We start from the raw sequence: 25,103 nt of genomic DNA on the forward strand, positions 1-25,103 counted from the left end.
AGCATCTCACTACATCTCTCTTCTTCTCTAAGGCAACTCTAGCAGAAGAAAACGTTTTGTTCTCTACTTAGCAGGATGTACAGATGTCTTGGATATCTTCGTGTTGCAGTTAGTTGCATTTTGGGGGCAGGGTTCACGTGTGGCTGTGTGGCCAGCTGCAGGGCTGTACCCCCAGGCAGGGCCCAGACCTCCTCCCCAAAGGGCTCCCTAAGTGTCCTCCTAGACCTGCAGCCCCCATCCTGGGCATTCTTAGTCCAGACAAGGAGCTACCTCCTATGAGACCCCACCACATCCCGCCCTCCCCGGTCCCAACCTCCCAGCAGGGCCACCTCCCTCCCGGGGTCCCCAATGCTGACTGAGCCTCACACTCTCCGCCAGTTCTGGGAACGCTGCAAGCTCTTCCTCATGCCGGCCAAGCACCAGCCAGACCACGCCTTCCTGCGGCACGTGCCCCTGCGCCGGATCCACCTCTTCACGCTGGTGCAGATCCTCTGCCTGGCGGTGCTCTGGATCCTCAAGTCCACGGTGGCTGCCATCATCTTCCCCGTCATGGTAAGGTGGGAACGGGCTCCCCAGCCCACTGCAACGACTGGGACTGGGCAGGCATCCCCAGTGGGGCCGTCTGCTGGTGCAGATGGCTTGATGCTCTCCGGGTCACAGAGGCAAGCGCAGAACAAGATTCGGGTAGTGAGTCCAGGCCAGATAGAGAGGGGGGCACAGGGGGACCATGCAGGAGCCTGGGGGCTAATGCGTGGGGAAAAGCCTGAAGGGCTGGACTGGCGGCCAGAGTGAGAACACAGAGATGGGATCTGAAATGTGCCCACATGGGATTCTCAACCTTGGGTGACCATTAGACTCACTTGGGAGCTTTTAAAAACTGTGTGCCTAGGCCTCACCCCACATCAATTGAATCGGTATCTCTTGGGGAAGCCCAGGCATTGGTGTCTGTAGTAAGTCTGCAGGTGAGCATAAATGTAGTCAAGGTTGAGAACCACCACTCCAGGGCAAGGGAAATGGATCCTCCCCAGTAGGGCCCTCATGGGATTTAGCGTAACAAGGGGAAAGGAAAGGAAATTATAGTCACGATTAGCATGTGTGGAGTGTTGTTTCATTTAGTCCACAGCAGCCTTAAAAATACTACTACTAACCCCATTTTACAGGTGAGAAAACTGAGGCTCTAGGGCACTTGGGTGGTTCAGTCAGTTAAGCCGCTGCCTTCGGCTCAGGTCATGATCCCAGGGTCCTGGAATCGAGCCCCACATCGGGCTCCTGCTCAGCAGAGAGCCTCTCTCTCCCCCTGCTTGTGCTCTCTCTGTGTCAAATACATAAATAAAATCTTTAAAAAAAAAAAAAAAAAGAAAAAGAAAACAAAAACTGAGGCTCAGAGAGCATGTGTGTGTGATCCAAATTCACTCTGTGGTTCTATGAGTTTTGACAAATGCACAGACTAGTGGTTCCACAACCATAGTCATGATACAGAAACAGTTCCATCATACCGAAAATTCCCTCATGGCATTTTTTTTTTTAGAGAAATAAAGAGAGAGAGAGAAAGAGCGTGTGTGCGACCGCAGGAGCAAGTGGGAGAGGGGCAGGAAGAGAATCTTAAGCAGGCTCCATGCCTGGCACGGAGCCCGACCGGGGCTCAATCTCACAGCCTGGGCTGAAATCAAGATCAAACACAACCCACGGAGCCACCCAGGCGCTCCCGCCAGGCCATTTCTATGCAGACGGTGCCTCTTCCGACCCCTGCCCCTCCCTAGGAACCACTAATTTGTTTTCAAAGCCCAGGATTTTTAAGACTCAGGTCTGTCCAGCTCTCAAGCTCTACTTGCTCCCAAGAAGCAGGTCAGTGAGGAGCCAGAGTTAAATCCAGCTAGCTCATTTTCTTCCTGACTTCATTTAGTGGCCTGTTCTTGGTAGTGAAGGGACAATATTTATAACTAGTTACCCCGGGCCCATGGAGTTAATTATTAAAAGTCCAGTGTTTAATCCTTTCCCCAAAGCACACATTTTTCCCCTTTTTGTGTATGCTGAGCAGAACCAAACTTTCTAGACTTTACTGTAGAAATTCCCAATATTCCAGAACATGTTATTCAGTGGACGTTATACTTGTTAACAGAGGTTGGCAGCCCTCAGAAATAGGGACAGAGGGACAGTGGGCCTCAAAGCATGATCTCTGACCCAGAAGTATCAACATCTCCTGGGAGACTTGTTAGAGATGCAGATTCTTGGGCCCCAGACCCGCTGACTCAGGACCTCTTGTTGGGGGGGGGGTCCCGGCAGTGTATGGATTAGCAAGCCCTTCGGGTGTTTTGATGGAAGCTCAAGTTTGAGGATCACTGATTTTAAAAAAAACAACTGTAGTAGTTCTGTAGCCCCTCGGTCTCTGCCTGGCTCCCCACTTCAACTGTCACAGGCTCTGTGCCCTGGCTCAATGGTAGGCTTTGCCACTCAACTGAGGAAAGGCCAGTTGAGAGGAACTAAGATGGGCAGGTGGTAAATGATGGTTTGTCAGAGCTCTGAGATGGCTCCAAAGATACCAGAGGAAGTCCCTAAATATAGCTGGCCGAGGGAGAAAAAAACAATGTCTGAGTTTGGGGCCTTGATCTCAGGGTTTTCTCTTAACTCTCACCACAGATCCTGGGCCTCATCATCGTTCGAAGGCTTCTGGACCTCATCTTCTCCCAGCATGATCTGGCCTGGATTGACAACATCCTTCCAGAAAAGGAGAAGAAGGAGACAGATAAAAAGAAGAGAAGGAAAGGGGCCCATGAGGACAGTGACGAGGAGGTGGGGAGGATGTGAGCCCAGGGCTGAGGGAAGCGATAAAGAGACCCTCCCTCCACTTCTGCCCAGGCCAGGAAGAGGGTGGGCTCTCAGGTGGCCAGCTGTGATCACCTGGGCCTAGTCCGGGATGAGCTGAGTCTTCTGCCTGTGTTGGTGTGGGGTGCTGAGAGCTTGTCTGCTTGTGGGAATAGCCTCAGAATGAACCCCTCCCCCAACCCAGGGAAAGGCTGTTTGCCACACGCATTCATTTCCAATTCTGTGAGCTCCCGGGGCTGTTACCAACAGCAGTTCAGGTCCTTGATGGAACAGGGCAGAAGACCCGGCTCCATCATGGGGGACGTTATGAGGACTAACCTCCAAAGAATGGAGCAGGTCTTAGGGGAAGAGTCTGATGGACACCAGTTAGTAGATTGGACTCCTAGACAGGTGGAAGGACTAGGAACAATGTTTGCTTGGCCTGCCCCTGGGGTATCAGGGAAGAAGGTGGGGAGAGAGGCAAATGTCCTCACTGAAAGGAGAATGGCTACATTCCCCAGATTCTTGGGACCACCTGGTTGCCCCATCTACCCTTTTTCTCTCATGCTTCCTCCCCATCCCACCTCTAAAACACGTGGAATCAATAGACAGGAAGCCAGTCCAGAACTAAGAGTAAGTCACAAAATGTGAAGCAGAAAGATCTCCTAGTTCAAGTACTCATTAGAGATGATGAAACAATCCTCCAAAATGGAAGTGGTTCACCTGAGGTGGACATATGGCTAAATGTCTGAAAGGGAATTAAGAAAACTGTTCCTGACTTTTAAAAAAATTTTATTATTTAAAAAAAATTTTTTTCACTTGAGAAAGAGAGCAAGAGGAGGGAGAGGGGCAGAATGAGAGGGAGAAGCAGAATCCCCACTGAGCAGGGAGCCCCATACGGGGCTTGATCCCAGGACCCTGAGACCATGACCTGAGTTGAAGGCAGAGGCTTAACCAAGTGAGCTACCTAGGCGCCCTTTGTCCTGACTTTGATCACTTCCAACATGCTAAGCTGCCCATGCCACCTAGCAACACACCTGGCTCCCGTTCTGGGTCTGACCAGAACCCACATCCCTGCATCCACCTGGAACTCTTCTAGTGATTTTTGCGTTTTGCAGATCCAAGTTCATAGGCAAATCCTTGCTGACTGGTGGCAGTTAGACCATCTTCTGATGGTAGTGATAGACTCAAACTCCCCTGGTCCTTAACTGCTTTCCTCTTCTAGGTAGAAAGAGGCCCATCATTCATTCACATGTTTTTCATTGATGATTTAGATGGTTTGCAAGGACAAGCCTTGAGAACAAAGAAACTGAGAGTCTAAGTGCCTTTTAAAGACAAATACTCTTTCATTGATTCATCTAATAAATATTTGAGTGGCTACCACATGCCAGGAACTATTCCAGGGTTGGGGGAAAGCATGATACATTCAATGGAAAAATGGGACTCAATTTGTATAAATTCATTCTACACGTCTTTACAGCAACACCAGCTATTGTGCGAGATTCACTCCTGAGATTGCTCACTATGATAGTTGACACTGTTCTGATCGATAATGTTCCTGGAACAGTTCTGTCCTGTTTAGGACAGCAGGCTATGATTACCCCCTCAGTGAGCCCCAGAGTGTTTGCAGCACCCCCTAACTGTTTAGACTGGATGTAGAGAGGATGGTGGTTGGCACATTGTGGATGCGTGTATTTTCCATCTTGGCAAGAAAGTGAAAGCTGTTGTAATTAGTGGTGTTTATCAGCTTTTCCCACTATTTCTCTCCAGCCCCAGTTCCCTTCTCCCTCAGTTATAAAGATTCCCATGGAAAGTGTCCAATCAGATCCCCAAAATGGTATCCACTGCATTGCCAGTAAGTAAACACATGGTGTCTCTCCCTTCCTACTTACTACTAATTCTCCACCTCTTCCTCCAAGGAATTTCCATCTTTAACTCAGGGGGACCTAATGGTCTTAGATGCTAGAGGACTCCTGTGGTAGGCAGAGTTCAGTGAGAACTGGGCCCCAAGGATTCGGACTTCAACCAATGGAATCCCCAAATCAAACCCTGCAGGTGCCTGAGATCAAGCTTCATTTCCATTTAGGCAAAGCCCCTCATTCCTTCAGTTCCCCTGGTGCCTCCGGAGGCCTGTGGCGCCATCTGGCCCTCCCTTGAATTGTTTCAGACCACATCAATCCACACACGACCCACTGAGCCTCCCATGCTTTCCAGTGGTTGTTGAAAATGATTGAGGGTTCAAATCCAAGCCAGTTGTTCCCTTTAGAGAAACAGGTAGCATAGCATTCGGATCATAAATTAGCAGGGAAGATCGTAGTGGCTGGGCTGTGACTCAGTATGAACAATGAGCACCTTCCTCCTGCTGAAAGGGAGGCTGCCTGTAAGCCTTGCTTACAAAGATCCTGTGGTGTTCTGTGGCTGCCTTTACTCCCTCCCAGCTTTGGTCCCCTACCAGAGGACAGTCCTGTTATCAAGACTATAGCCTATCCCCGGGGTAATCAGGAGGCTCCCACTTGAATCCCGACCTTGGTGTTCCTAGCGTAGGGCTTGTCACTTTCCTAAAAGGCCCAGATTAAGATTCTGCCAGGGGATTCCTTGAGGGGCTTCCCATCACTCTCTCTGTCATTGGTACCTCTTCTTTCTTAGTTGCTAACTCTCCTTCCCATTTGTATACTTCCATCACCCTTTCTCACTCTGCCCTGGCCCTGCCCCACACCCACCTATCCTGGCTGAGAGCCCTCTGGGGAAGGAGTAACTGAGCCAGAAGGCACCCATGAGGCCCCCGATTTCCTCTTGCATAGTGTTGGCTGTGGGGATTGGAGAAGAGGAAGACAAGAGGGAAGCACTGGAGAAAGGTCTTCTCCAGTATCATCCTCAAACCAGCTCCACAACTGATGTTTTCATTTTCCCGCCAGGAAAAAGATCTTCCAGTTGGAGTTACTCATTCTGATTCGTCCTTCAGTGACTCAGAACTCGACCGAAGGTAATGGCCATGAGTAGACTCCTTGGGTATTAGAGAAGAGACTTAAGCAGTGGCCAGGAAGGTGGAGGGGCTAATTTCCCAGGTTAGCCAGTGTCTCCGGAAAAGGCCTTTGCTCGTCCACCTTGGGAGACAGAGGGGGTTGGACCTGATTATTGGCGCCAAGTAACAAATCTGTCCTTTTACTGACATAACATGATTACAGTACACAAAGGTGTTCTACTTTAGAAAAGGAATCACAGAATACTATGTACAATTAAAAACACTGGGGAAAAAACAACAGAGAAAAACTACACATGACTTAAGCATGTATTATTGAATGTCAGGATAAATGAGCCCAAAGATCACACCACCAGGTACTCCAGGACTAAAGTATGTGGAATAAAGTAACAGCATGGTTAATTAGCAAAGGTCAGAAACCTAACTAAATATCAAAGATTAAGTGGAATATGGGCGACTTCTGATCTCAGAGCTGTGAGTTCAACCCCCAGGTTGGGTGTAGAGATTCCTTTAAAAAATAATAATAATAATAATAAATGCAGAGAATAGTCAAAAAGATTCCCAGCCGTTTCCAGGGCTCCCTGTGCCAACTGTGATACCTTAGTGTTCTTAATGAGAAGCCAGAGAAAAAGTGGACAATTTGATGACTGAAAACGAGGGCTCAGAAATGGAAGAGAAATCCAGGGCAAGAAAGTCAGCCTCAGCTGTTACTGGGGAAGACAGTAAGGTGCTCCTACATGGTGCCCTAACCTAGATGGGCATCACTGTACTATATCACACATAAGCAAGGCATAGTCTATCCCAAGCCTATAGGGAGATAAACCTCCAGATTTAGATGCACTCATCCAAGAGATTTTAGAAAACATGCACGAGATCGTCTGAGTTAGAAGTCAAAGCTGTTACCACATTGCCAAGATGAGAAGAGAAATCCCGTAATGAACCCCCCTAAGTAGCGAACCCAAGCCCACTCTAGCCCAGGAGTGTCACAGGGCTAAGTTACATCCCTGCCTGCCTTCTCATCCCACCTCCCCAGTCAGGGTCCCTACACCATTACATGAATGCCACTGATTTTTATATATAAAGGTGTTGGGAGAAAAGCAGTCTATCCCAACTTTTTAGTTTTAAGTAGCCTACACCAAATTGAACCTCTAAGTGCCCCAACTTCAGTCCGTGGAGAGAAAATAGGGACCAGGGTGGGGCATTTCCAGTACAAACTTGGTACAGCTTCACTGGTGTTTTACCAGCTCTGTGTAAGTAGGTGGGACCAGAGAGCACTGAACAGGATTCCATTTCAGTGAAGGAAAAGACTCAGCAACATGATCTAGTTTAATAAAGATTAAGCATCGGAGGTCTACCAGGCATGATGCTTAATCCCTGGGAGCCTAGAGACAGGCCTACGAACAAAGATATACAGCTCCGTGTGCCGAGAACAAGGGAGTACACGTAAGAGAAAGCAGTGTCTGAGGGAGGGATCTGCCTTATCTGGAAAGACCAAGAACGATAAATAGGAGACTGCCAGGTGCGCAGAATAAAGAAGAAAAGTGACAAAAGAAGGACATTTCAGGCAGTGGGCACATGCCTGAAATACCATTTGAAAATAGATACACGGGGAGGACTGCTGGGCTGGACGGGCAGTCAGACTAGAAGTAACCAGGAGTGCAAACATAAAAGGCCCCAACTGGCCAAACTAAGGAGCTTGGATTCTATCTCTTACACGGTTGATCCCGAAAGTTCCCCTTGGCGGTCATGTGAAGACTGGGCAGAGACTCCGGGCGAGACTACCTCAGCAAAGCACAGTGAAGGCCAAGCACAGAGGCTGTGGATTGTTGCCATGACGTTAAGAGTTCATAAGCGGGCGCCTGGGTGGCTCAGTGGTTTAAGCCGCTGCCTTCGGCTCAGGTCATGATCTCAGGGTCCTGGGATCAAGTCCCGCATCGGGCTCTCTGCTCGGCAGGGAGCCTGCTTCCCTCTCACTCTCTCTGCCTGCCTCTCTGCCTACTTGTATCTCTCTCTGTCAAATAAATAAATAAAATCTTTAAAAAAAAAAAAAAAGAGTTCATAAGCAAGGACAAAACAACTTGCTTTAGAGCCCTGCTCTGGGGGATAGCGTGGAAAACACCGAGTACTGGATCAGTCACTCTCCCTTCCCTCTTTTTCTCATTCAGCATCACATTGCACTTCAGAATTTCCTGTCCAGCTTCGCCTGCTTTCAACTATTCACAGAGCCCAGTGTTCATGGTGCCACAGGTGAAGATAGAGATGGAGTCCGACTGTGACCTCACAGACGTGGACAAATACGGAAGAGAGACTGACGGCGAGACCACCCTCTAGGATGCAGCTGCCCCTGGACAGGGCTTCATCTTCACTGTGGGAGGACATGGTTGCATCTTCACTGTGAGGCCTGGTCAGGCCCCTCAACTTCTCTGAGCCGGTTTCCCTATTTGCTGAGCAGACGGAGTCATTCCACTTGCTAGGAAACTGATCTATGGGTGAAAAGTACTACTTACGTACAAAGCTGTCTCCTTCTTTCTGTAGTTATAAAAAAACAACCAATATAAACGTAATACCTTATTTTAAAATGCTGTCCAGGATAGAAATGATAACGTTTCTTGAAATGAAAACAATGCTTGCCTCTCAAAATATAGCTAAGATAAAGGGAGCAATAGTAAATTTTTATTGAAACAAATACCAGTTAGATTTTTTTTAAGCTTAGATTTTAAAGTATCTAGAAGGTCTTGAAAAAAAACCATTAAAATGCTCATACTTCAACAGACCAAAGTTGGAAAATTTGTTTTGCAACTGGACACACTAAGAAATACATAAAATGCCCTATCTCGCCTTCCCATCTCATGCAGCTTTCTAAAGCTCCTACGGCAAGTCTGCACCATCTGCATGGGCTCTAGGCCCAAGGCCAGCACGGAAGTGTGACTGGAGCTTCCCCAGACTGAGAAGCCAGTGCCCAAAGTCTGCTAATGGAAAACAAATGCATGAGAGCAGGCAAATGTTTTCAAAATAAAATTGTTCTTGTTAAAATGAAAACTCCCAACCACATTACGTCCACAAAATGATCCTTTAAATTAGTATCACTAGTTTTTCACAACCAGAATAAGACTTCTGTCTACTCTCGGGTTGGTCCTTCCTCTAAGTTTCCAGTGACCTTGTTCCCAAAGTCAAACTCCCATCCACAGGACCACTGCATGTTAGGCAGTGCTAATGTAAAATATTAGATTATAACTTTGCAGTATTAGATTAGTACTTTAAAGGAATGATTGGAAGTTGGATAGATTAATAAGTCATTAATACGGAGGCAAACCCTGTCCTCACGAAACTTATCAGTCTATCTTTAATCCCCACTTAACACCAACTTTGTCTATTTACCACCCACTATGTGCCTGACAGCCACAGTGCAGCTGACATTTCCTTTCTCCAAAACTACTACGCATTTCGGTCTTGAGGAAATCACTTTGGTTAGTTACTACATGTACTCATGGTGACCAAAGCAGGTGCTTTTCTTCTTCAATCTTTTCTGTTTTTTTAAAGACAAACAATACTAGATGATTAACACTTTGGGTATGAGGACAGCCAATTGCGCCTGCAATCCTCAGAGCTTCATACAGTGCCTGGTCCCTAGAAAACTGTGTTAAGTTAAATCTCAGAGCTCCCTTCTAAGGGATACTGTCAAGAGATAAAGCCCTACACCTCTCCTACTTGTACTGATCGCAGCAAAATGACTTAGCTGCTCTCTAACCCAGAACCATCACTTGAATTTAGGGATAAATTCTGTATCTTCAGCTGCACCAATCCCGGAAGTTCTAACAATCCGTAACATTTCCGTTTTAAAAGTTGGTAGATTTCCAATAGTACTTTGTCCAAATGAAACTGTAGAAATGTTATGGACTCAGAATAAATGTGCTTGATTAATCAAACAAGTTGGAAACTACAATGTTAATTTTGTGGTTGTTGTAAATTGATCACTGTCACTTTCACCTTACATGTCATTTATATTTTGTATACACACGAACATTTTCGTTGTGACAGCTCTTAACAGGTTGACATATTGTTACTTCATGTCGTAGGTCAGAACTTCTTTCCACTTGTAATTATAATTCAATAAAACTTAATCCTGTCTGCTCATCTTGCTCCATGTTTAATAATTTAGTCAGCAAACATGGGATATGGACATGAGCTGAATCTCGCTTACAAAAACATCTGCAGCAAAGTATCCTCTTTCATACCCAGGAAACTATCAAAAGAGTAAAGTCAGCTGGCAGAAGAAAAGGAAGAAGTCAGCGCCCCATTGTTCTTTTCTTTCCACCTCAAGCTGCCTGGAGCAGGAGGATCTGTCGATCCAAATTACATCCCTGTCTGCCTTCTCGTCCCACCTCCCCAAAATACTCAGCCCTGGTAGAGAAGAGAGAATACACAGGACCTATCCCAGCCTCAAACTGTGCCCAGCAAATACCTTCCAATCTGTCAAATCAAACACACACGCACTGAAAAAGAAAAAATAATTGTATAGAAAGCAGGGAGCATCAAGCACGTCAAGAAGTCCTCTGTAAATCCAACAATGTGTAAATTCAACTTCATGGTTTAGAAAACACCCGGAATAAGCCTCACCACTTAAATGAATCTTGTAGATTAAGCTCCCAGCTTGGCACAGCCTGGTGGGACACCAGACTGAAAGGACTAGACTGGTTTCTCCACAGCACTTCGTTTAAGGCATAGGATTAGGGGTTACCAAATATAGGAATACTGACATCTGTTGCATCCAATCAGAAAGATTAACTATGATTAGGTCAAAACTAGAACAGAGGCGGGAAGATACATTATTTTGCAGAACTCATTCCACACCAGTCAGAAGTGTTTTATTAAAAAAAAAAAAAGGCAAAACAAACAAAAAACCCTTTTAATCAGAAAGTCTGATTAAATTCAATATGAACTCAAATTCTCAAAAACCCATTGGGGAAAGCCAACAGGTACATCAGAGAAAAAGCAGGCAGCTGCTAACAAGTCTTTGGTGGAAAAGTAAGTTGCATACTTAAACAGGCTGCCCTAATCCTAATGATTATCAAGCCCAAGTTTTGTTTTTCAAAAATAGGTTTCAAGATATCCCAAGGAAACCAATACGGACACCCCCAAGAGTACAAAGATGTAACAGTGAATTTTAAGGATAGAGAAAAAGCCAAATACGACAACACACAAATAATCTATAAAATAAAATAAGCCTTTCAATCTTAGAGGAACATGGGAAAGCCTCGTGAATATAACACACATGGGACGAGGACTGACAGCACGTGGAACTACCTAAATATTTTCCCAATGACTAAGCCACGGAATGACAGCTCAGGACACCGTTCACATGTAGTTTTACATACTATAGGTATGTAAATTACAGGTTTTTTCTACTCAATTATCATTTCTTCCTTTTGACTTTTTCCCTAATTTTCTCTAGCAACATTTTTCCTTTGGTTTGACTAGTTGAACTCAAAAGGTTTGGAACCTAAAGTGAGTATCAACTCTTATTGGAATAGCACTTGGGAAATGCAATCCTAGAAAAGGCAAATTTTAACGGAAGTGGCCTGACAAAGTTAAGCACCGGATCTTACTGGGACGATGTCCTCCCCGTTTGTCACCAGGTGAAGTGTTCTCCTGGCCGGCTCAGACGACCTAGCCGGAGGCCAGCTTGCTCCGTGGTGAGGTACGGCAGAGCCACACACAGACGCCCACCCAGTTCAGCTTTCAATAAATACAAAGCATCGTTTTAAACCAGTTCAGTAAAATAAATAAAAAATATTGCATTTCTATTGGCCTGTTTTGCCTCTTGGACTGGCTTGGAGTGATGTTTGTGACAGAAGACGCAACAGTTAACTAGTTGCTACTCCACGCTCCTTAGGCTTCAATACTTCCTGATCTTCAAGCCTCAGCACCTTCTTTGCAGCAATAATGGTATTCTTCATCAGCATTGCCACCGTCATGGGACCAACACCCCCCGGGACTGGAGTGATGTAACCAGCTTTCTTTCTGACTCCTACATAGAAACAAGACGGGTATGCTCTGGCTTAATTCTGGCAAAGGAAATGTATGCATCTTAACGTACCATGGAAGAAGCATCCAAAGAAAAACCAAGAATAGGGGCGCCTGGGTGGCTCAGTGGGTTAGAGCCTCTGCCTTCGGCTCAGGTCATGATCCCAGGGTCCTGGGATCAAGCCCCACATCGGGCTCTCTGCTCTGCGGGGAGCCTGCTTCCTCCTCTCTCTCTCTCTTTCTCTGCCTGCCTCTCTGCCTACTTGTGATCTCTGTCTGTCAGATGAATGGATAAAATCTTTAAAAAAAAAAAAAAGAAAAACCAAGAATATACATAAGCACCTTCATAAGCCTCAAACTCATTAAAAAAATAAGTCATATCTATATTACTTAGTAGTAAAGGCTTTAGAATATACTAAAAAAAGAAGATTCATATAATAAGAGTTGTTCAATGAATATTTATACATCTAAATGACCTATAATTTACCACCCAAACTTTTCCTTCATATTAAATCAGTTTAGGGGGCGCCTGGGTGGCTGTGGGTTAAAGCCTCTGCCTTCGGCTCGGGTCGTGGTCCCAGGGTCCTGGGATCGAGCCCCGCATCCGGCTCTCTGCTCAGCGGGGAGCCTGCTTCCCTTCCTCTCTCTCTGCCTACTTGTGATCTCTATCAAATAAATCAGTTTAGAAAGAAAAACCTCAAGGGGTTAACTATATGTGAGATATAACTATAATTATATTATTAATATTAACATATTACCAATTAATACCTACCTACAACATTCATTTCTTACTCTCTTATTTGCTATTATTTGACTATATTTATTTAACTATACTGTTTGCCCAAGCACCAAAGCAAAGTATTTTTCTGGAAAGTGAGAAGTAAGATTTTTTCTAACCTAATCTTAAAGAAAAATACTTAGATACTTAGGCTTGTGTCTGGTTGCTTTATTAGAAATAGAAAACTAAGTATATTTCAAAATCCAGGAACGTGGCTCTTTCCTGGATCATTTTTAACATGCCAGGTCTGTGATCTCTCCCCTCAGTGTGAAAACAATAAATCTGTAACACCTTCTAGGAGACTCAGTGGTTTCAGAAAGTCAATTCATTAAATTTTCACACTTGTTAAAAGTGATGAAGTCATTTGAATTATGAAGTAACCTTAAGGAAAGAGCAAACACCTCCCTGAAAAGTTTATACCTGATCCCCATAATTTTATGATATAAACAACTAAAATGGTCCTAGAATGACTGTAATTTAAGTTTCCCTTAATTCATGTGGATTGCATTTTGAATTACCACAGTAACTGTTTTTTCTTTTCTTTTAAGTAATTTCTACCCCCAACATGGGGCTTGAACTCACAACCCTGAGATCAAGAGACACATGCTCCACCAACTAAGCCACCCGGGTGCTCCAAGAGTAACATAAGTTAAAAGTAAATGATCTGTCCTAAATGTCCATTAAAGGTACTATTTACTGATTTTATATTTTAAGAAAATTATATCATTTACCTTCAAAATCCACATCTCCAACTAACTTGGGTTTAGCAGTGATGGGATCTTGAACTCTATTTATTCCCACATCGATGACTGCAGCTCCCTCCTTGATCATATCTGCTGTGATCAGATTTGGAATGCCTGCAAACCAGAGAGGAATGAGAGGAATGATCACTAGTCCTGAAAGGAAGATTCTACTTATCAGAGGCTTATCTGATTTCAGTTTGAAAAGACCTGGAAGAACTAATTAGCTTGTTTGATGAAAACCTGTAAAAACCATTAGCCAAGGAACCACTGAAACTTCAAACAGTAAATAGACATATTCAGAGGTTTCTGAAGTAACATTCACCCATCAAGTCAAGATTGGAAAGCCAGAAACCAACGCCCCACACATGGTTCTCGCCTTATCTTTATGGGCCGCATACAGTATCACGGCTAGAAGAATGGTGAATGGGGTGGCAGGGAGGCAGGCAAATTTGAAACAGCCGCTCTTCACCCTTCTGAGGTGAGGCCTCTCCCGCCTCCCTGGGGTTCTTACCTGCAGCGGACACCACGATGTCGGCAAGAACTGTATGTTTCTTCAGTTGCTCTTTGGGAGTGTGTCGATGAGATATGGTAACAGTGGCATCACCTAGGGATTAAAAAAATACATGTCTTGATTTCTGAATCAAAACTGAGATTGGATTAGAACCAGGCAACCCATTCTAGAAATTCACCATCTCTGAAAAAGTAACTGACTTAATTCGTGTACCATATTTTCTGGACAGCTAAGTACCGGTTACTTTTCAGCGATTAATACCATTTCTTTTTTTTTTTTTTAATTTAAATTCAATCAATTAACACAGAGTGTATTATTAGTTTCAGAAGTAGAGTTCAGTGATTTATCACTTACATATAACACCCAGTGCTCATTACAAGTGCCCTCCTTAATGCCCATCATCCAATTACCACCCCCACTCCTTTCCAACAACCTTCCCTTTGTTCTCTACAGTCAGGAGTCTTTTATGGTTTGTATCTCTCTCTGATCTCATCTTATTTTATTTTTCCCTCCCATTTATTTTTCCTATCCCATCCCCTAGGATCCTGTTTTGTCTCTTAAATTCCACATGACTGAAATCTTATGATAACTGTCTTTCTCTGACTGACTTATTTCACTTAGCATAATACCTTCTAGTTCCATCCACATGGTTGCAAACAATAAGATCTCTTTCTTTTGATGGCTGAGTAATAGTTCATTATATATATGTCACCTCTTCTTTACCCATCCATCAGTCAATGGACATCTGGGCTCTTTCCAGAGGCTATTGTGGACATTGGGGTACAAGTGCCCCTTCAGATCACTATGTTCGTAACCTTTGGGTAAATACCCAGTTTCTTATAACTTTTATCCCCTCATCTTAACTAACTCTACCCTTTGGGATCGTTTAAAATTAAATTTATTTATTCCTTATCCTATTCAACAGTCTTTCATGAATTTTACCTTTCCTAAGCAAAATATCACTAGAATTATTCAAGGTTTAAAAAATAAGTGTACTGGGCGCCTGGGTGGCTCAGTGGTTTAAGCCACTGCCTTCGGCTCAGGTCATGATCTCAGGGTCCTGGGATCAAGTCCCGCATCCGGCTCTCTGCTCGGCAGGGAGCCTGCTTCCCTCTCACTCTCTCTGCCTGCTTCTCTGCCTACTTGTGATCTCTCTCTGTCAAATAAGTAAAAATAAACAAAATCTTTAAAAAAAAAATAAGTGTACTAAAGAGTGTCTAAAAATACATAGTTTTGTCATTATTTCTGATATAATCATGTAAGGTCATGATAATCACATGTGATAACTGATTTCTGAGCCTTTTTCTCAAATTATCAGAACCTGAGATAATAACATTTTATAGTCTTATCAAGTGAATCCTTTGCAATGGTCTAAGATATTTTTCTATCAAATGACACAAGATGGGCTACTATGAACTGTTTCTTAGTTCCAACTATCAAAGCCATAACTGAAAATGTCTAATTGCCTACAACCATGCTTATACTCAAAACTCTCAAATATACTTTGAGGCATGTCCATTTCTGTACTAGTTCCTAATAAATGAATATAAATAAAGTCTTAGGTGACAGGAGTTCAGCTTCTCCTACACAGATTACTCCCCCAAATAGCTGCTAACAAAATTACAGCAAATACAAAGTTTAACAAACACAGGACACCTTCTGAAGGTTCCCATATAAGCGAGCAGGGAACACTCTTCTGAAGGCCATTTCCTTACCTCCAGGGCGTTCGTGTGCCCCATCTGTGTGCAGCAGCATTGCAATGGGCATTCCAACATTTTTTGACCTCCCAGCCACAACCACATTCTTCCCTAGGGTTGGAATGCCTATGAAGAAATATATATATTTACATGAAAAGAGTGCTAGACTATGTTAGAAGGAGCACCAAAGAAGGCAGACAGAGGCCTAGGGCATGAATCTGACTGTGATAAGCAAGGGAGTTACTAAGCCTCATCAGTCAAGAAGGTCCCATCACTTGCTACACATCCTAAAGGCTAAAAGAACATGAGGAAAAGGACCCTGGAAGCTATAAAATATTACATGAGTGTGCACTATCAACGCAACGAAACCTTATGTTTCCTTTACGGAGGCTTCTGGATTAAATAGCAACAAAGTCAACCAGGCAAACAGTCAAAACAGGCAACCGCAGAGAGAGGCTGGCTTCAGGGGCAGGACTGGAGGATGTGTGGCCCAAGTGTCCACTCTGCGACTGTAGGCACTATTACCGGTGGCAAGTACTGGTTTCATGATACTAACACAGACATACAACTATGGGATATACCTACCAGTTCGCTTAATTATTTCCCAGACACCCCATGGTGTAGCTGGTAACATGGAGTACTGGTCCAGACACATTCGTCCTACGTTAATTACGTGAAAGCCATCCACATCCTTGTCTGGGGAAACAGCGTTGCAGATCTTCCGCTCGTCGATGTGCTCTGAAACAGAGAGCAGAGCAGCAGCCTGAAGTCACTGTCACATAGTTTGCACTGCCTGACACCAGCTTAGCTGGTTTATCACACAAACCTGCTCCTCTTCCATGAGTTGCCTCCGTGATTGACTTCATCTGCACAGAAGGAACACACACCCAGCAAAGCCAAATGCCAATATCAAAGGCAGTATCCTGTTCTACAGCTGCTTCCCTCCACTGCCATTTTGTATCAAGATCTCAACCCCGAGTCAAGGAGGAATTGGTATTCTGTGTATGTCTGTGCATACCTAATAAAATATTCACTCTCCCGAGTTTACCTCCCCTTTAAGACAAACCCATAGGGTCCGGGAGTATAAAGTAGCTAAGCATCCTCTACTCCTCAAAAATCATTCTAAGTGATGGAGTCCAAAACTCACCTGGAAGAGGCAGCTGAACCAGGAGGCCATCTACATCATCGTCGTTATTTAGTTTATTGATTAAATTCAACAGTTCTTCCTCTGACACTGAAGCTGGTTTCACAATTGTCTCACTGTTGATTCCTATGAGAAAATTCCAAGGTTAAAAAAGAAATGTCGGGGCGCCTGGGTGGCTCAGTGGGTTAAGCCTCTGCCTTTGGCTCAGGTCATGATCCCAGGGTCCTGGGATCGAGCCCCGCATCGGGCTCTCTGCTCAGCAGGGAGCCTGCTTCCCGCCCCCAGCTCTCTCTGCGTGCCTCTCTGCCAGCTTGTGATCTCTGTCTGTCAAATAAATAAATAAATAAAAATCTAAAAAGAAAAGAAAAAGGAAATCTCGAGCATTTAATGAGCAATGCTATGCTGCCTGCCATGGTACTGTAACACAGAGGTTCTTTATCACGCCCAACACTGGTAGCTAAAGAGCCTGGATCAGTTCTCAGAGCACCCAGAAAAGTAACTTCACAAATATACACACTAGAGAACATTGGCTTGACAATTAGCTACATTATTCTACACTATCCTCATGAACTTCAATTTAGACAAGGAGACTGAGGCTCAGCAAAATTGAAACACAAGCCACATAGTGATGAAGGCAGTCCTTCCAGTTCTGGAGTCCATGTTCTTTCCACTGCACTGTGCTTCCTCCCAGTGTCTTAAAAAGCCACAGCTTGCCATTTTCAAAGGTTCTAAAGCTTTTTCAAAGAAAAGGGCAGGAGGCCTCAATCCTCAGTGATACCAAGGACTCATGGTCTGTCAATGGCCCAGCCTCCCCAGTGGTTTCACAGCTTTTCCGAAGGGAAGGGCATCCAGGACGCATACCACCGACCCACAGAGGAGCAGGAAGAGGCAGAGCCAAGCCCACCTACCCCAGGTCTACCATCATAGAGTCTGTGGTATAGCAAGACCTCGAACACAAACCTCCCATCACCGAGAACATCAGTTTCTGCATTCCAAACTCTAACCACTGCATGATTTTTTTTAAAGATGTATTTTTATTTATTTTAAAGACAGAGCATGCAAGCAGGGGGAAGGGCAGAGGGAGAGAGAGAGAGAGAGAAAATCCTCAAGTCAACTCCCTGCTGAGTATAGAGCCTGATGTGGGGCTCAATCCCAGGACCCTGAGACCATGACCTAAGCTGAAATCAAGAGTCAGCCGCTTAACCAACTGAGCCACTTCGTTGCCTCCCTCTGCCTGATTTAATTGGCTTTGGACCCAGTTGGTAAAGAAGCCAAAAGCTTTTTCCAGAAGTCAGAGTCATTTCCTTCAAACCTAGGTGTTCTAGGCCATATCACTGAGGCCTCCTCACCAAATCTCAAACATCTCAGCCAGACTCTCATTACTAGTTAAGGAAAGCAAATGTAAACCATGTTCAAGGTCGCTTATCCAACGTGAAGACTAAAGACAGAATTTAGCTTATATTCCAGAAGACACTGCGTGTACCAACCACTCCCATTTTAGTCTATAAGCCTCCCCAGTAGATAGGCCTGATTTCTTTATGACCACGTTCTGCATACAGTTCAATCCCATTAGCCTCCCCTGCTTGAGCCTCCTAATTAGAAGAAAAGAATCACAACTGCCAACGGAGTTTGTCTCAGATAAGCCACAATCTGACAGCAGTCGGGTCTGCGAGTGACACATACCCACTTCTGCAGCTGCCCGGGTCTTGTTGAGGACGTAGGAGTGACTTGCAGGATTCTCGCCCACCAGCACCACGCTCAGGTGCGGCCGCTTGTTGCCAGACGCCACCCATTCTTCCACCTCCTGCCGCACTTCCTGCTTGATCTGCCGGGCAAGTTTCCTTCCAGAGATGACAACAGCTTCATTTCTGCAGAAGGCAATCACAGTCACAACACCAAAAAGCTTACCTTTTTGTGAAAAGTAAAGATTGGACTACCAAAAAAAAAAGTTATTCAATACCCCAAACTTAAAGAGTAGATTAAAATGCATGGTACCTAAACTGAGGGTCAACGGAAATCTGAAGGGCAGTTTCAGAGTGGTTAATCTGTGTCCAGCCGCATGTTTAGGAAGATAAAGTTGACCGAAACAGTTACTATCATTACCCTGAAGCACAGAGAGGGTGAGTGCCAGCTAGTACTTGGCAAAGCGGGCTCTCCTATCCAGCTGTCTCACTCCAGAATCCAGGCTCTCACCGCTACACCATCCTGCCCCCGGATCACTGACATATTGATAGAACCCCCCAAAAAAGTTTTCCATTGTTTTAATTTGCATTGTCTTATTTGACCTGTCACCACTATGAGGTTAGTGTTTCCTATGTGCTTATATACAATTTTGTAGTTTGTGTTTTGCCTGTGTTATTAGCATCCAGCCATATAATTTGAACCATCTCCCAGTTAAGTCAATTGGCTTTTAATTTCTATGATGCTTTTAAATATATAAATTATATTATCCAATTAAACCAACAGACTATGTTCTGGACAGGTCAGACCTCAAAATTACCATTGCTCTCCATAGCCCTCCTGGAGAAGACATTCCCAGTAAGAAGAAGGAGGTTCCATCCCATGGGTGGCAGTGTGCTCTACCCCAGGACCCCAGTGACCCACCCACAGCTGACAGACCAGGAGTGAGTATCTGCCGCTAGGACAATTTCTAGGCTGGCCAGCGGTCCAGCTGATGTATAAGCTCAGTGCAACAAGGGCAGTGGTAGTTAACCAGACTGGGAAGAGCTTCTCCCTGAAACACATTCACACACTAGAACCGTAGAGGACCTGCTGGTGGGAGGAGCGGAAGAAAGACATAGAAAAAAGTAGAGACAGAGCAGTGACACCCAAAGTAGGACAGAGCAAGAGAGGAGGAAACTGCTACTGATGGGGCAACGAGAAAACTCAGGGTCTAGAAGAACCCCCAGTTCCCAAAACCATGTTCTGATCTCTGAAAGACCACTTCTTCCCCATAAGGACTGTTTATACAGCTCTTCCTGGGTTCTAATGTGGAACATTCCTGGTTTTCTTATTTCCATATATGTCCTTTTTTTTTTTTTTTTTTTTATTTTATTTATTTGACAGAGAGAGATCACAAGTAGGCAGAGAGGCAGACAGAGAGAGGAGGAAGCAGGCTCCCTGCGGAGCAGAGAGCCCGATGCGGGGCTCGATCCCAGGACCCTGAGATCATGACCTGAGCCGAAGGCAGCGGCTTAATCCACTGAGCCACCCAGGCGCCCCCATATATGTCCTTATAATAAAGTTCCCAATACTTAATGTAGGATGAGCATCTGCTCTTTAAGCATAAAGGTCTCAGTGGAAATGTCTTTTCTTTTAGTTTTCTTTCTGTCCCACTATCATGAAGAATGCTTCAACCTCAAGACCAAGGAGACACACAATTATCTGAAATATTGAAAAAATTTCCCCTAATAGAACATATTTAATTCTCAGGGATAACACCAAGATGCTGGTTATCTTGTATGGTCAGATATGATTCATTCTTTTTTTTTTTTTTTTAAGATTTTTTTAAGTAATCTCTACGCTCAATATGGGGCTTGAACTTACAACCCCGTGATCAGCAGCTGGACGCTCCTCCAACTGAGACAGCCAGGTGCCCTAGGTATGATTCATTCTTAAGACCACTGTTAATTAAAATGGAATTTTAAAGCTTCAACAGCATTTAAACCTTCCATGCTTCCTTCCCATTAAGATTAAATACCTACTTTGAACCAGATTGTAATGTCTTGGATATAAAGCAGTAATTTTATATCTAAACTTTATATTAATTTGTATTTGTTTCTTGGGAATATTAAAAAGATAAAATTTTATAGCAAATAGTATATTTACCCAAATTTTATGTAATGAAAGCAGCATAGCATAAAATATATAATAGCATTTCATATACACCCATGGTATATTCAGGAACTGAAAACATGTTAACATTCGCAAATCTATTTTAGAACTAGAGTTGAAGACTTCATTCAAAGGGCTTTGGACACACACACCTCTGGCAACACTCCTGGGGAATAGCCCCAGTCCAGAAACATATTCCCAACCCTGGGACGCTTTCTTTAAAGATTACTTTAAAAGAGCTTACGACAGTGATTTATATTCAATAAAATAACATATGTAAAGTGCAAGGCATATATATTCAATAAAAATTAATTTCTTACTCTCTTCCTTTGGCTAGATTTACACACACAACACATATCTTAATATATAATATATATATTTACTTACACACTCATAAGGATATGTGTGTAAACATATACACATATATAAATATTCAATAGAGTCTTAAATTGCATTTCCTTAAAAAGTTCCTTTCGAGGGGGCACCTGGGTGCCTCCGTCAGTTAAGCGTCAGCCTTCAGCTCAGGTTGAGATCTCAGGATTGTGTGATAGGGCCCCGTCAGGCTCTACCCTTGTCTCTCTCCCTCTGCTCCTCCCCCACCTCTCCCTCCCTCTCTCAAATAAATAAATATTTTTAAAGAAAACTGAAAGCAATGAACTTAGACAAAATGGTAGAAGCACATTTGGGTTAAGAATGATCTACTACAGTTAAGAACACAGGATTCTGGAAGAACCCAGTGTTCCAAGTCCCAAAGGCAGGTTCTGGATGTTATGCCAATTAGGTTTTAAAAAAACCATCAAAGAGCAACAAGAACCAAAAATAAAGCAACAACACAATGAGTATCTTCTGTAATATCAGCTGTTTTAGCCCTCCTCTGCACATACAACTCTGCAAAATTTGAAACACAGTCCTGCCAGTGAGTCATTACCTAATTTCCCATCATTTCTTCTGCCAAAGGGCAGATAAAGCAACTGCTACCCCAAAAGAAACAGAGGCTCAGCTCAGTCCCACAGGGAATCCAAAATGTATTAACTATATTAGCTAACACTTATGTAGGAATTAGATGCTTTTCACAGATGTGTTTAATAATTCATTAAGATGACAAATGAGAATAAAATGAGTGAACAGACTAGAAAAAAGTCACAAGGACTGTTCAAGTAAAAATCAGAATTAAAATCCAACTCAGTAGCATCTTTGCCTTCCAATTCAATAGCTTTGAGCACTGTAATTTTCCATAAAATTCATAAAAATCAGGTTCATTTTACAATTCATGATCAAGTTATTCTGGAAAAGAGTTCAATTATCTAATAATTAATTACACACAAAGAGGGATGGAACTAACATCTATTAAACATTAGGTATTTTGCTAAGAGTTTTACATGTATTACGCTCATTTACCTTGGGATTATTATAATAACTCGTATATAGAGGAGAAAGTGAGGACAGTAGAAACAAGATTAAAACACAAACCTCTGCCTCCAGCCTCCAAAGTCCATTTTCCCCTATACCCTAGTCTACTATAGTACTACTCTCCAACCATGAGTTTATGTTCCTGAAACCCTCCTCCCTCAAAAGGAATATATGCATACTCATAAAAGATATTACTGTTTCACATTTACCAGGCAGCAGTGATCAAAGCAATACAAGGGAACCATAAATACTACAGTATTGCCTTCAGAGAAGTGGAAGCCTACTTGTTCATTCAGAAACGTTAGTGAAAGGAGGGCATCTGTTACTGGAGAGTGAACGAACTGGTCCAGTTTTCTAGATGATGAGTTAGAAGATCTTTACAAATGTCTTCAATCATGAAAGCCACAGGCACACGGGGCCAGACTCAGGAAGGGAGCAACGGGGAGAACAGACAGTAGTCATGAGGGATGGGGCTGGAAAGGCAGGTCAGGGTCAGAACAAGGAAAGCCCTAAAGGTTTCCAGTCTTCAAGAACGCATTAATCCGCATTCTGTGCTAGGACAGCACCTTGGCAATGTTTCTAATAACATTTTTTTTTTTTTACATTGAGTAGAAAGTACACACGGGTTCTGCCCCTTGACAGGTGAGTTCCACTAGGAAAGAAGACTTAAGATCATTTCTGAATTCACACAGCCTAGGGCAGTGCCTGGATGGAAGAAGGGGCTGCTGTTACAAGGCTTAGCTCGCTAGCAATGCAAGAGCTCTAAAGATGGGTGAGAGAGTGCGCAGATTTAGGGAGACAAATCACGGGCCCCAAGAAGACTCTTCAACCTAGGTTTAAGAATCGAAGTTTGAGGTCTGAAAATATCAAGAAAAACCTATCAGCTCCCTAAGAAAATGCAAACAGAGAGCTCTTTCTCTCCTCTCGGGAATTATCCCTTACTCAGCCTGGCAATGAGTAGTGCCGGGTGGACCGCATCAAAGCCTTGGTGACCGCAGCACATTTATCATCCTGGGAGGGTAAGGGGCAGCTTGAAGAGCTGCAGGAGCCATATCCACCTCCCGGAGGAGGAGGGAAGAGCGGGTACCCGGCGAGCAAGCCGGATCTGGGATTTCATCAGACTGCACCAACACTGTCTGCCGCTAGGATCCCGACGCGCACGGAACGCTGCTCATTCAGAGCCCTTCCCCGCTCGCCCCAAAGCGTATCCTCTGCTTGGCCAAGCGGCTCGGCAACACCGCCAAGGGCGGCCCGCAGGTTCTGGCCGGTAACCTCCGTACTGTACCACGTAGTAAATCCGGGAGCGCCAGAGCCTGCCTGAGCCTTCGCTCCGCACCGTGGGCCCTGTCCCGCCTACGGACTGGCCCCGAGAGAGGGCGACGCCCCGGGGCTGAGGAGACCGGCTCCCTCCGAAAGGCGGGCTCCGGGCACCAGCCCGCCCCACGGAGCTAGCGCTCAGGTCGCAGACTGCGGCCGCGCTCGGCTGCCACGTCGCCCCGTCACCGCCCGGGGCAGAGATGCTCAGCAGAACGTCCCTCGGCGCCCCTCCGGAGCCCGGGCGGTACCCCACCCTCGGTTCCCCTCGGCTTTCGGCGCTGACCCAGCTCCCGGACCCCCTTACCGAACTACCGAGAGGTGGAAGGGGCGATGACGGAGGCGGCAGCTCTGCGCGGGCCGGAGCAGCCGGGTGGCCAACGTGGACACGACGGAAACGGCTGCCATTACCCGCGCCGAGGTCCGCGCCAGGAGAGAAGCGCGCGCGCGGGTCGCGCAGTTATACCCCGGCCGCGTGGCAGGCCCCGCCTCCCGCCCGCACCCATTGGCCCCTTCCTAGGAAAGCCCTGCTTGTGACTGGAGCAAGAAGAACAAGCGGTGAGGTCCTGGAAGGCTCAGAAGCCGCCGTAGTCTGCAGGGATTGGCGGAAGAAGGCAAGCCCCTGCAGGACGCCGCGGGTGTCACGGAAGACAGGCCGGCCCGAGTGAGAGTTGGTTCATTCATTGCTTGAACGCGCCTACTGTGTGCCAGGCAGTGTAAAAAGTGGATAAAAAGACAAGCAGATAGAAGAATGATGGAGTTAGAAAGAAACCATTTGGCAAAATCATAGGAAAAACGGATCACTGTGGATGTCAAAACAACTGGATGAGGAACAGGGTATGTACTTACCGGGTTGCCAGATCTTGCAAGTAAAAATACAAGACACTCAATTAAATTTGAATTTTAGAGAAATAATTTAGGAGGAGGCGTCATACTTGTATTAGGGTAGTATTCGATGGTCCTCTGCGATTAAAATTGAACTGTATTTTATCTGGCTACTCTTTTTGCATAGTGTCAAAGTATCTCTACCACAAAATACTTATTAATAGTAAAGGTGGGAAATTGTAAATTTACAGCAGGGAAGCCTGAAAGTCATGACCTTAAATGAATGATCAAAGTTAACACCACCAGGGCACCTGGGTGGCTCAGTGGGTTAAAGCCTCTGCCTTTGGCTCAGGTCATGATCCCAGAGTCCTGGGATTGAGTCTCGCATCGGGCTCTCTGCTCAGCAGGGAAGCCTGCTTCCTCCTCTCTCTGCCTACTTGTGATCTCTGTCTGTCAAATAAATAAAATCTTTTAAAATTTTAATTAAAAAAAAAGTTAACACCACCAGTAGTGGAACAAACACGCGTTATCTTGAAGAGGACACATCACTTCATAACTCTTCACAAGTCTGAAAATTGAATGAAGTGATTTTTTCCTAAACCTTTAAGTCCCCTAAAAACTATTAAAGATTTTTCACTTACACACTGAGAAGAGAGAACACAGACCTGGAATATTAAAACGGCCTAGAAAAAAACCATAGTCCTGAAATTTTGGAAGATGCTAGTGGATCTTAATCTAATCACAAGGAAATATCAGACAAGCCCAAACAGAGTTATTTTACAAGACAAGCAGCCTGTACTCTTTGAAAAACGTCAAAGTCATGAAAAACAAAGCATGGGGAACTGTTCTAGATTTAGAGAAGTCTCAACATGACAAATGTAATGTGTGATTTGGAACCAAAGAATTTATCTTTCTTTCTCTTTATTTCATTTTTCTTTTTCCTTTCTCTTTGCTGTAAAAGATATTACAGATCAATTGGCAAAATATTAATAAAGTCTTTAGATCAGCTAATAGCATGGTATCAGTGTTCATTTCTTGCTT

General features: G+C 44.5%; 2 protein-coding genes across 4 annotated transcripts in view; one reads left to right on the plus strand and one right to left on the minus strand.

Moving 5' to 3' along the window:
* The window catches only part of SLC4A5 (solute carrier family 4 member 5), a 97,611-nt gene extending 87,695 nt beyond the window's left edge, over nucleotides 1-9,916 (plus strand). For 2 of the 3 annotated variants that reach the window (XM_045979542.1, XM_045979543.1), the window contains 5 exons: nucleotides 379-552; nucleotides 2,638-2,790; nucleotides 4,573-4,657; nucleotides 5,718-5,785; nucleotides 7,948-8,035. In XM_045979542.1, coding sequence (XP_045835498.1) covers nucleotides 379-552; nucleotides 2,638-2,790; nucleotides 4,573-4,657; nucleotides 5,718-5,752 — 447 coding nt within the window. In that variant the 3' untranslated portion in view covers nucleotides 5,753-5,785; nucleotides 7,948-8,035. Of the gene's footprint in view, nucleotides 1-378; nucleotides 553-2,637; nucleotides 2,791-4,572; nucleotides 4,658-5,717; nucleotides 5,786-7,947 lie in introns of all 3 variants that reach the window. The other variant, XM_045979541.1, reaches the window with a different exon arrangement.
* A 729-nt stretch (nucleotides 9,917-10,645) lies between these two features.
* On the minus strand, nucleotides 10,646-23,664 carry MTHFD2 (methylenetetrahydrofolate dehydrogenase (NADP+ dependent) 2, methenyltetrahydrofolate cyclohydrolase). Its single transcript, XM_045979544.1, has 8 exons — nucleotides 23,545-23,664; nucleotides 18,363-18,547; nucleotides 16,683-16,805; nucleotides 16,121-16,273; nucleotides 15,554-15,661; nucleotides 13,839-13,931; nucleotides 13,316-13,441; nucleotides 10,646-11,810 (listed from the first exon to the last, which is right to left on the minus strand). The coding sequence occupies exons 1-8, from the start codon at nucleotides 23,643-23,645 to the stop codon at nucleotides 11,647-11,649; spliced, it is 1,053 nt and encodes a 350-aa protein (XP_045835500.1). The 5' UTR covers nucleotides 23,646-23,664; the 3' UTR covers nucleotides 10,646-11,646.
* Nucleotides 23,665-25,103: the final 1,439 nt, after the last annotated feature.

The sequence above is a fragment of the Meles meles genome, chromosome 15, assembly GCF_922984935.1.
Source record: "Meles meles chromosome 15, mMelMel3.1 paternal haplotype, whole genome shotgun sequence".
NCBI classification, from domain to species: Eukaryota; Metazoa; Chordata; class Mammalia; order Carnivora; family Mustelidae; genus Meles; species Meles meles.

Coding starts and splice junctions, on each gene's coding strand:
- MTHFD2 (XM_045979544.1), bottom strand. CDS start 23,645: ATGGCAGCCGTTTCCGTCGTGTCCACGTTGGCCACCCGGCTGCTCCGG. Junction 18,548..23,544: donor TTCCACCTCTCGGTAGTTCG/GTAAGGGGGTCC, acceptor TGCCTTCTGCAG/AAATGAAGCTGTTGTCATCT. Junction 16,274..16,682: donor GGTTCAGCTGCCTCTTCCAG/GTGAGTTTTGGA, acceptor TCTCTGTTTCAG/AGCACATCGACGAGCGGAAG.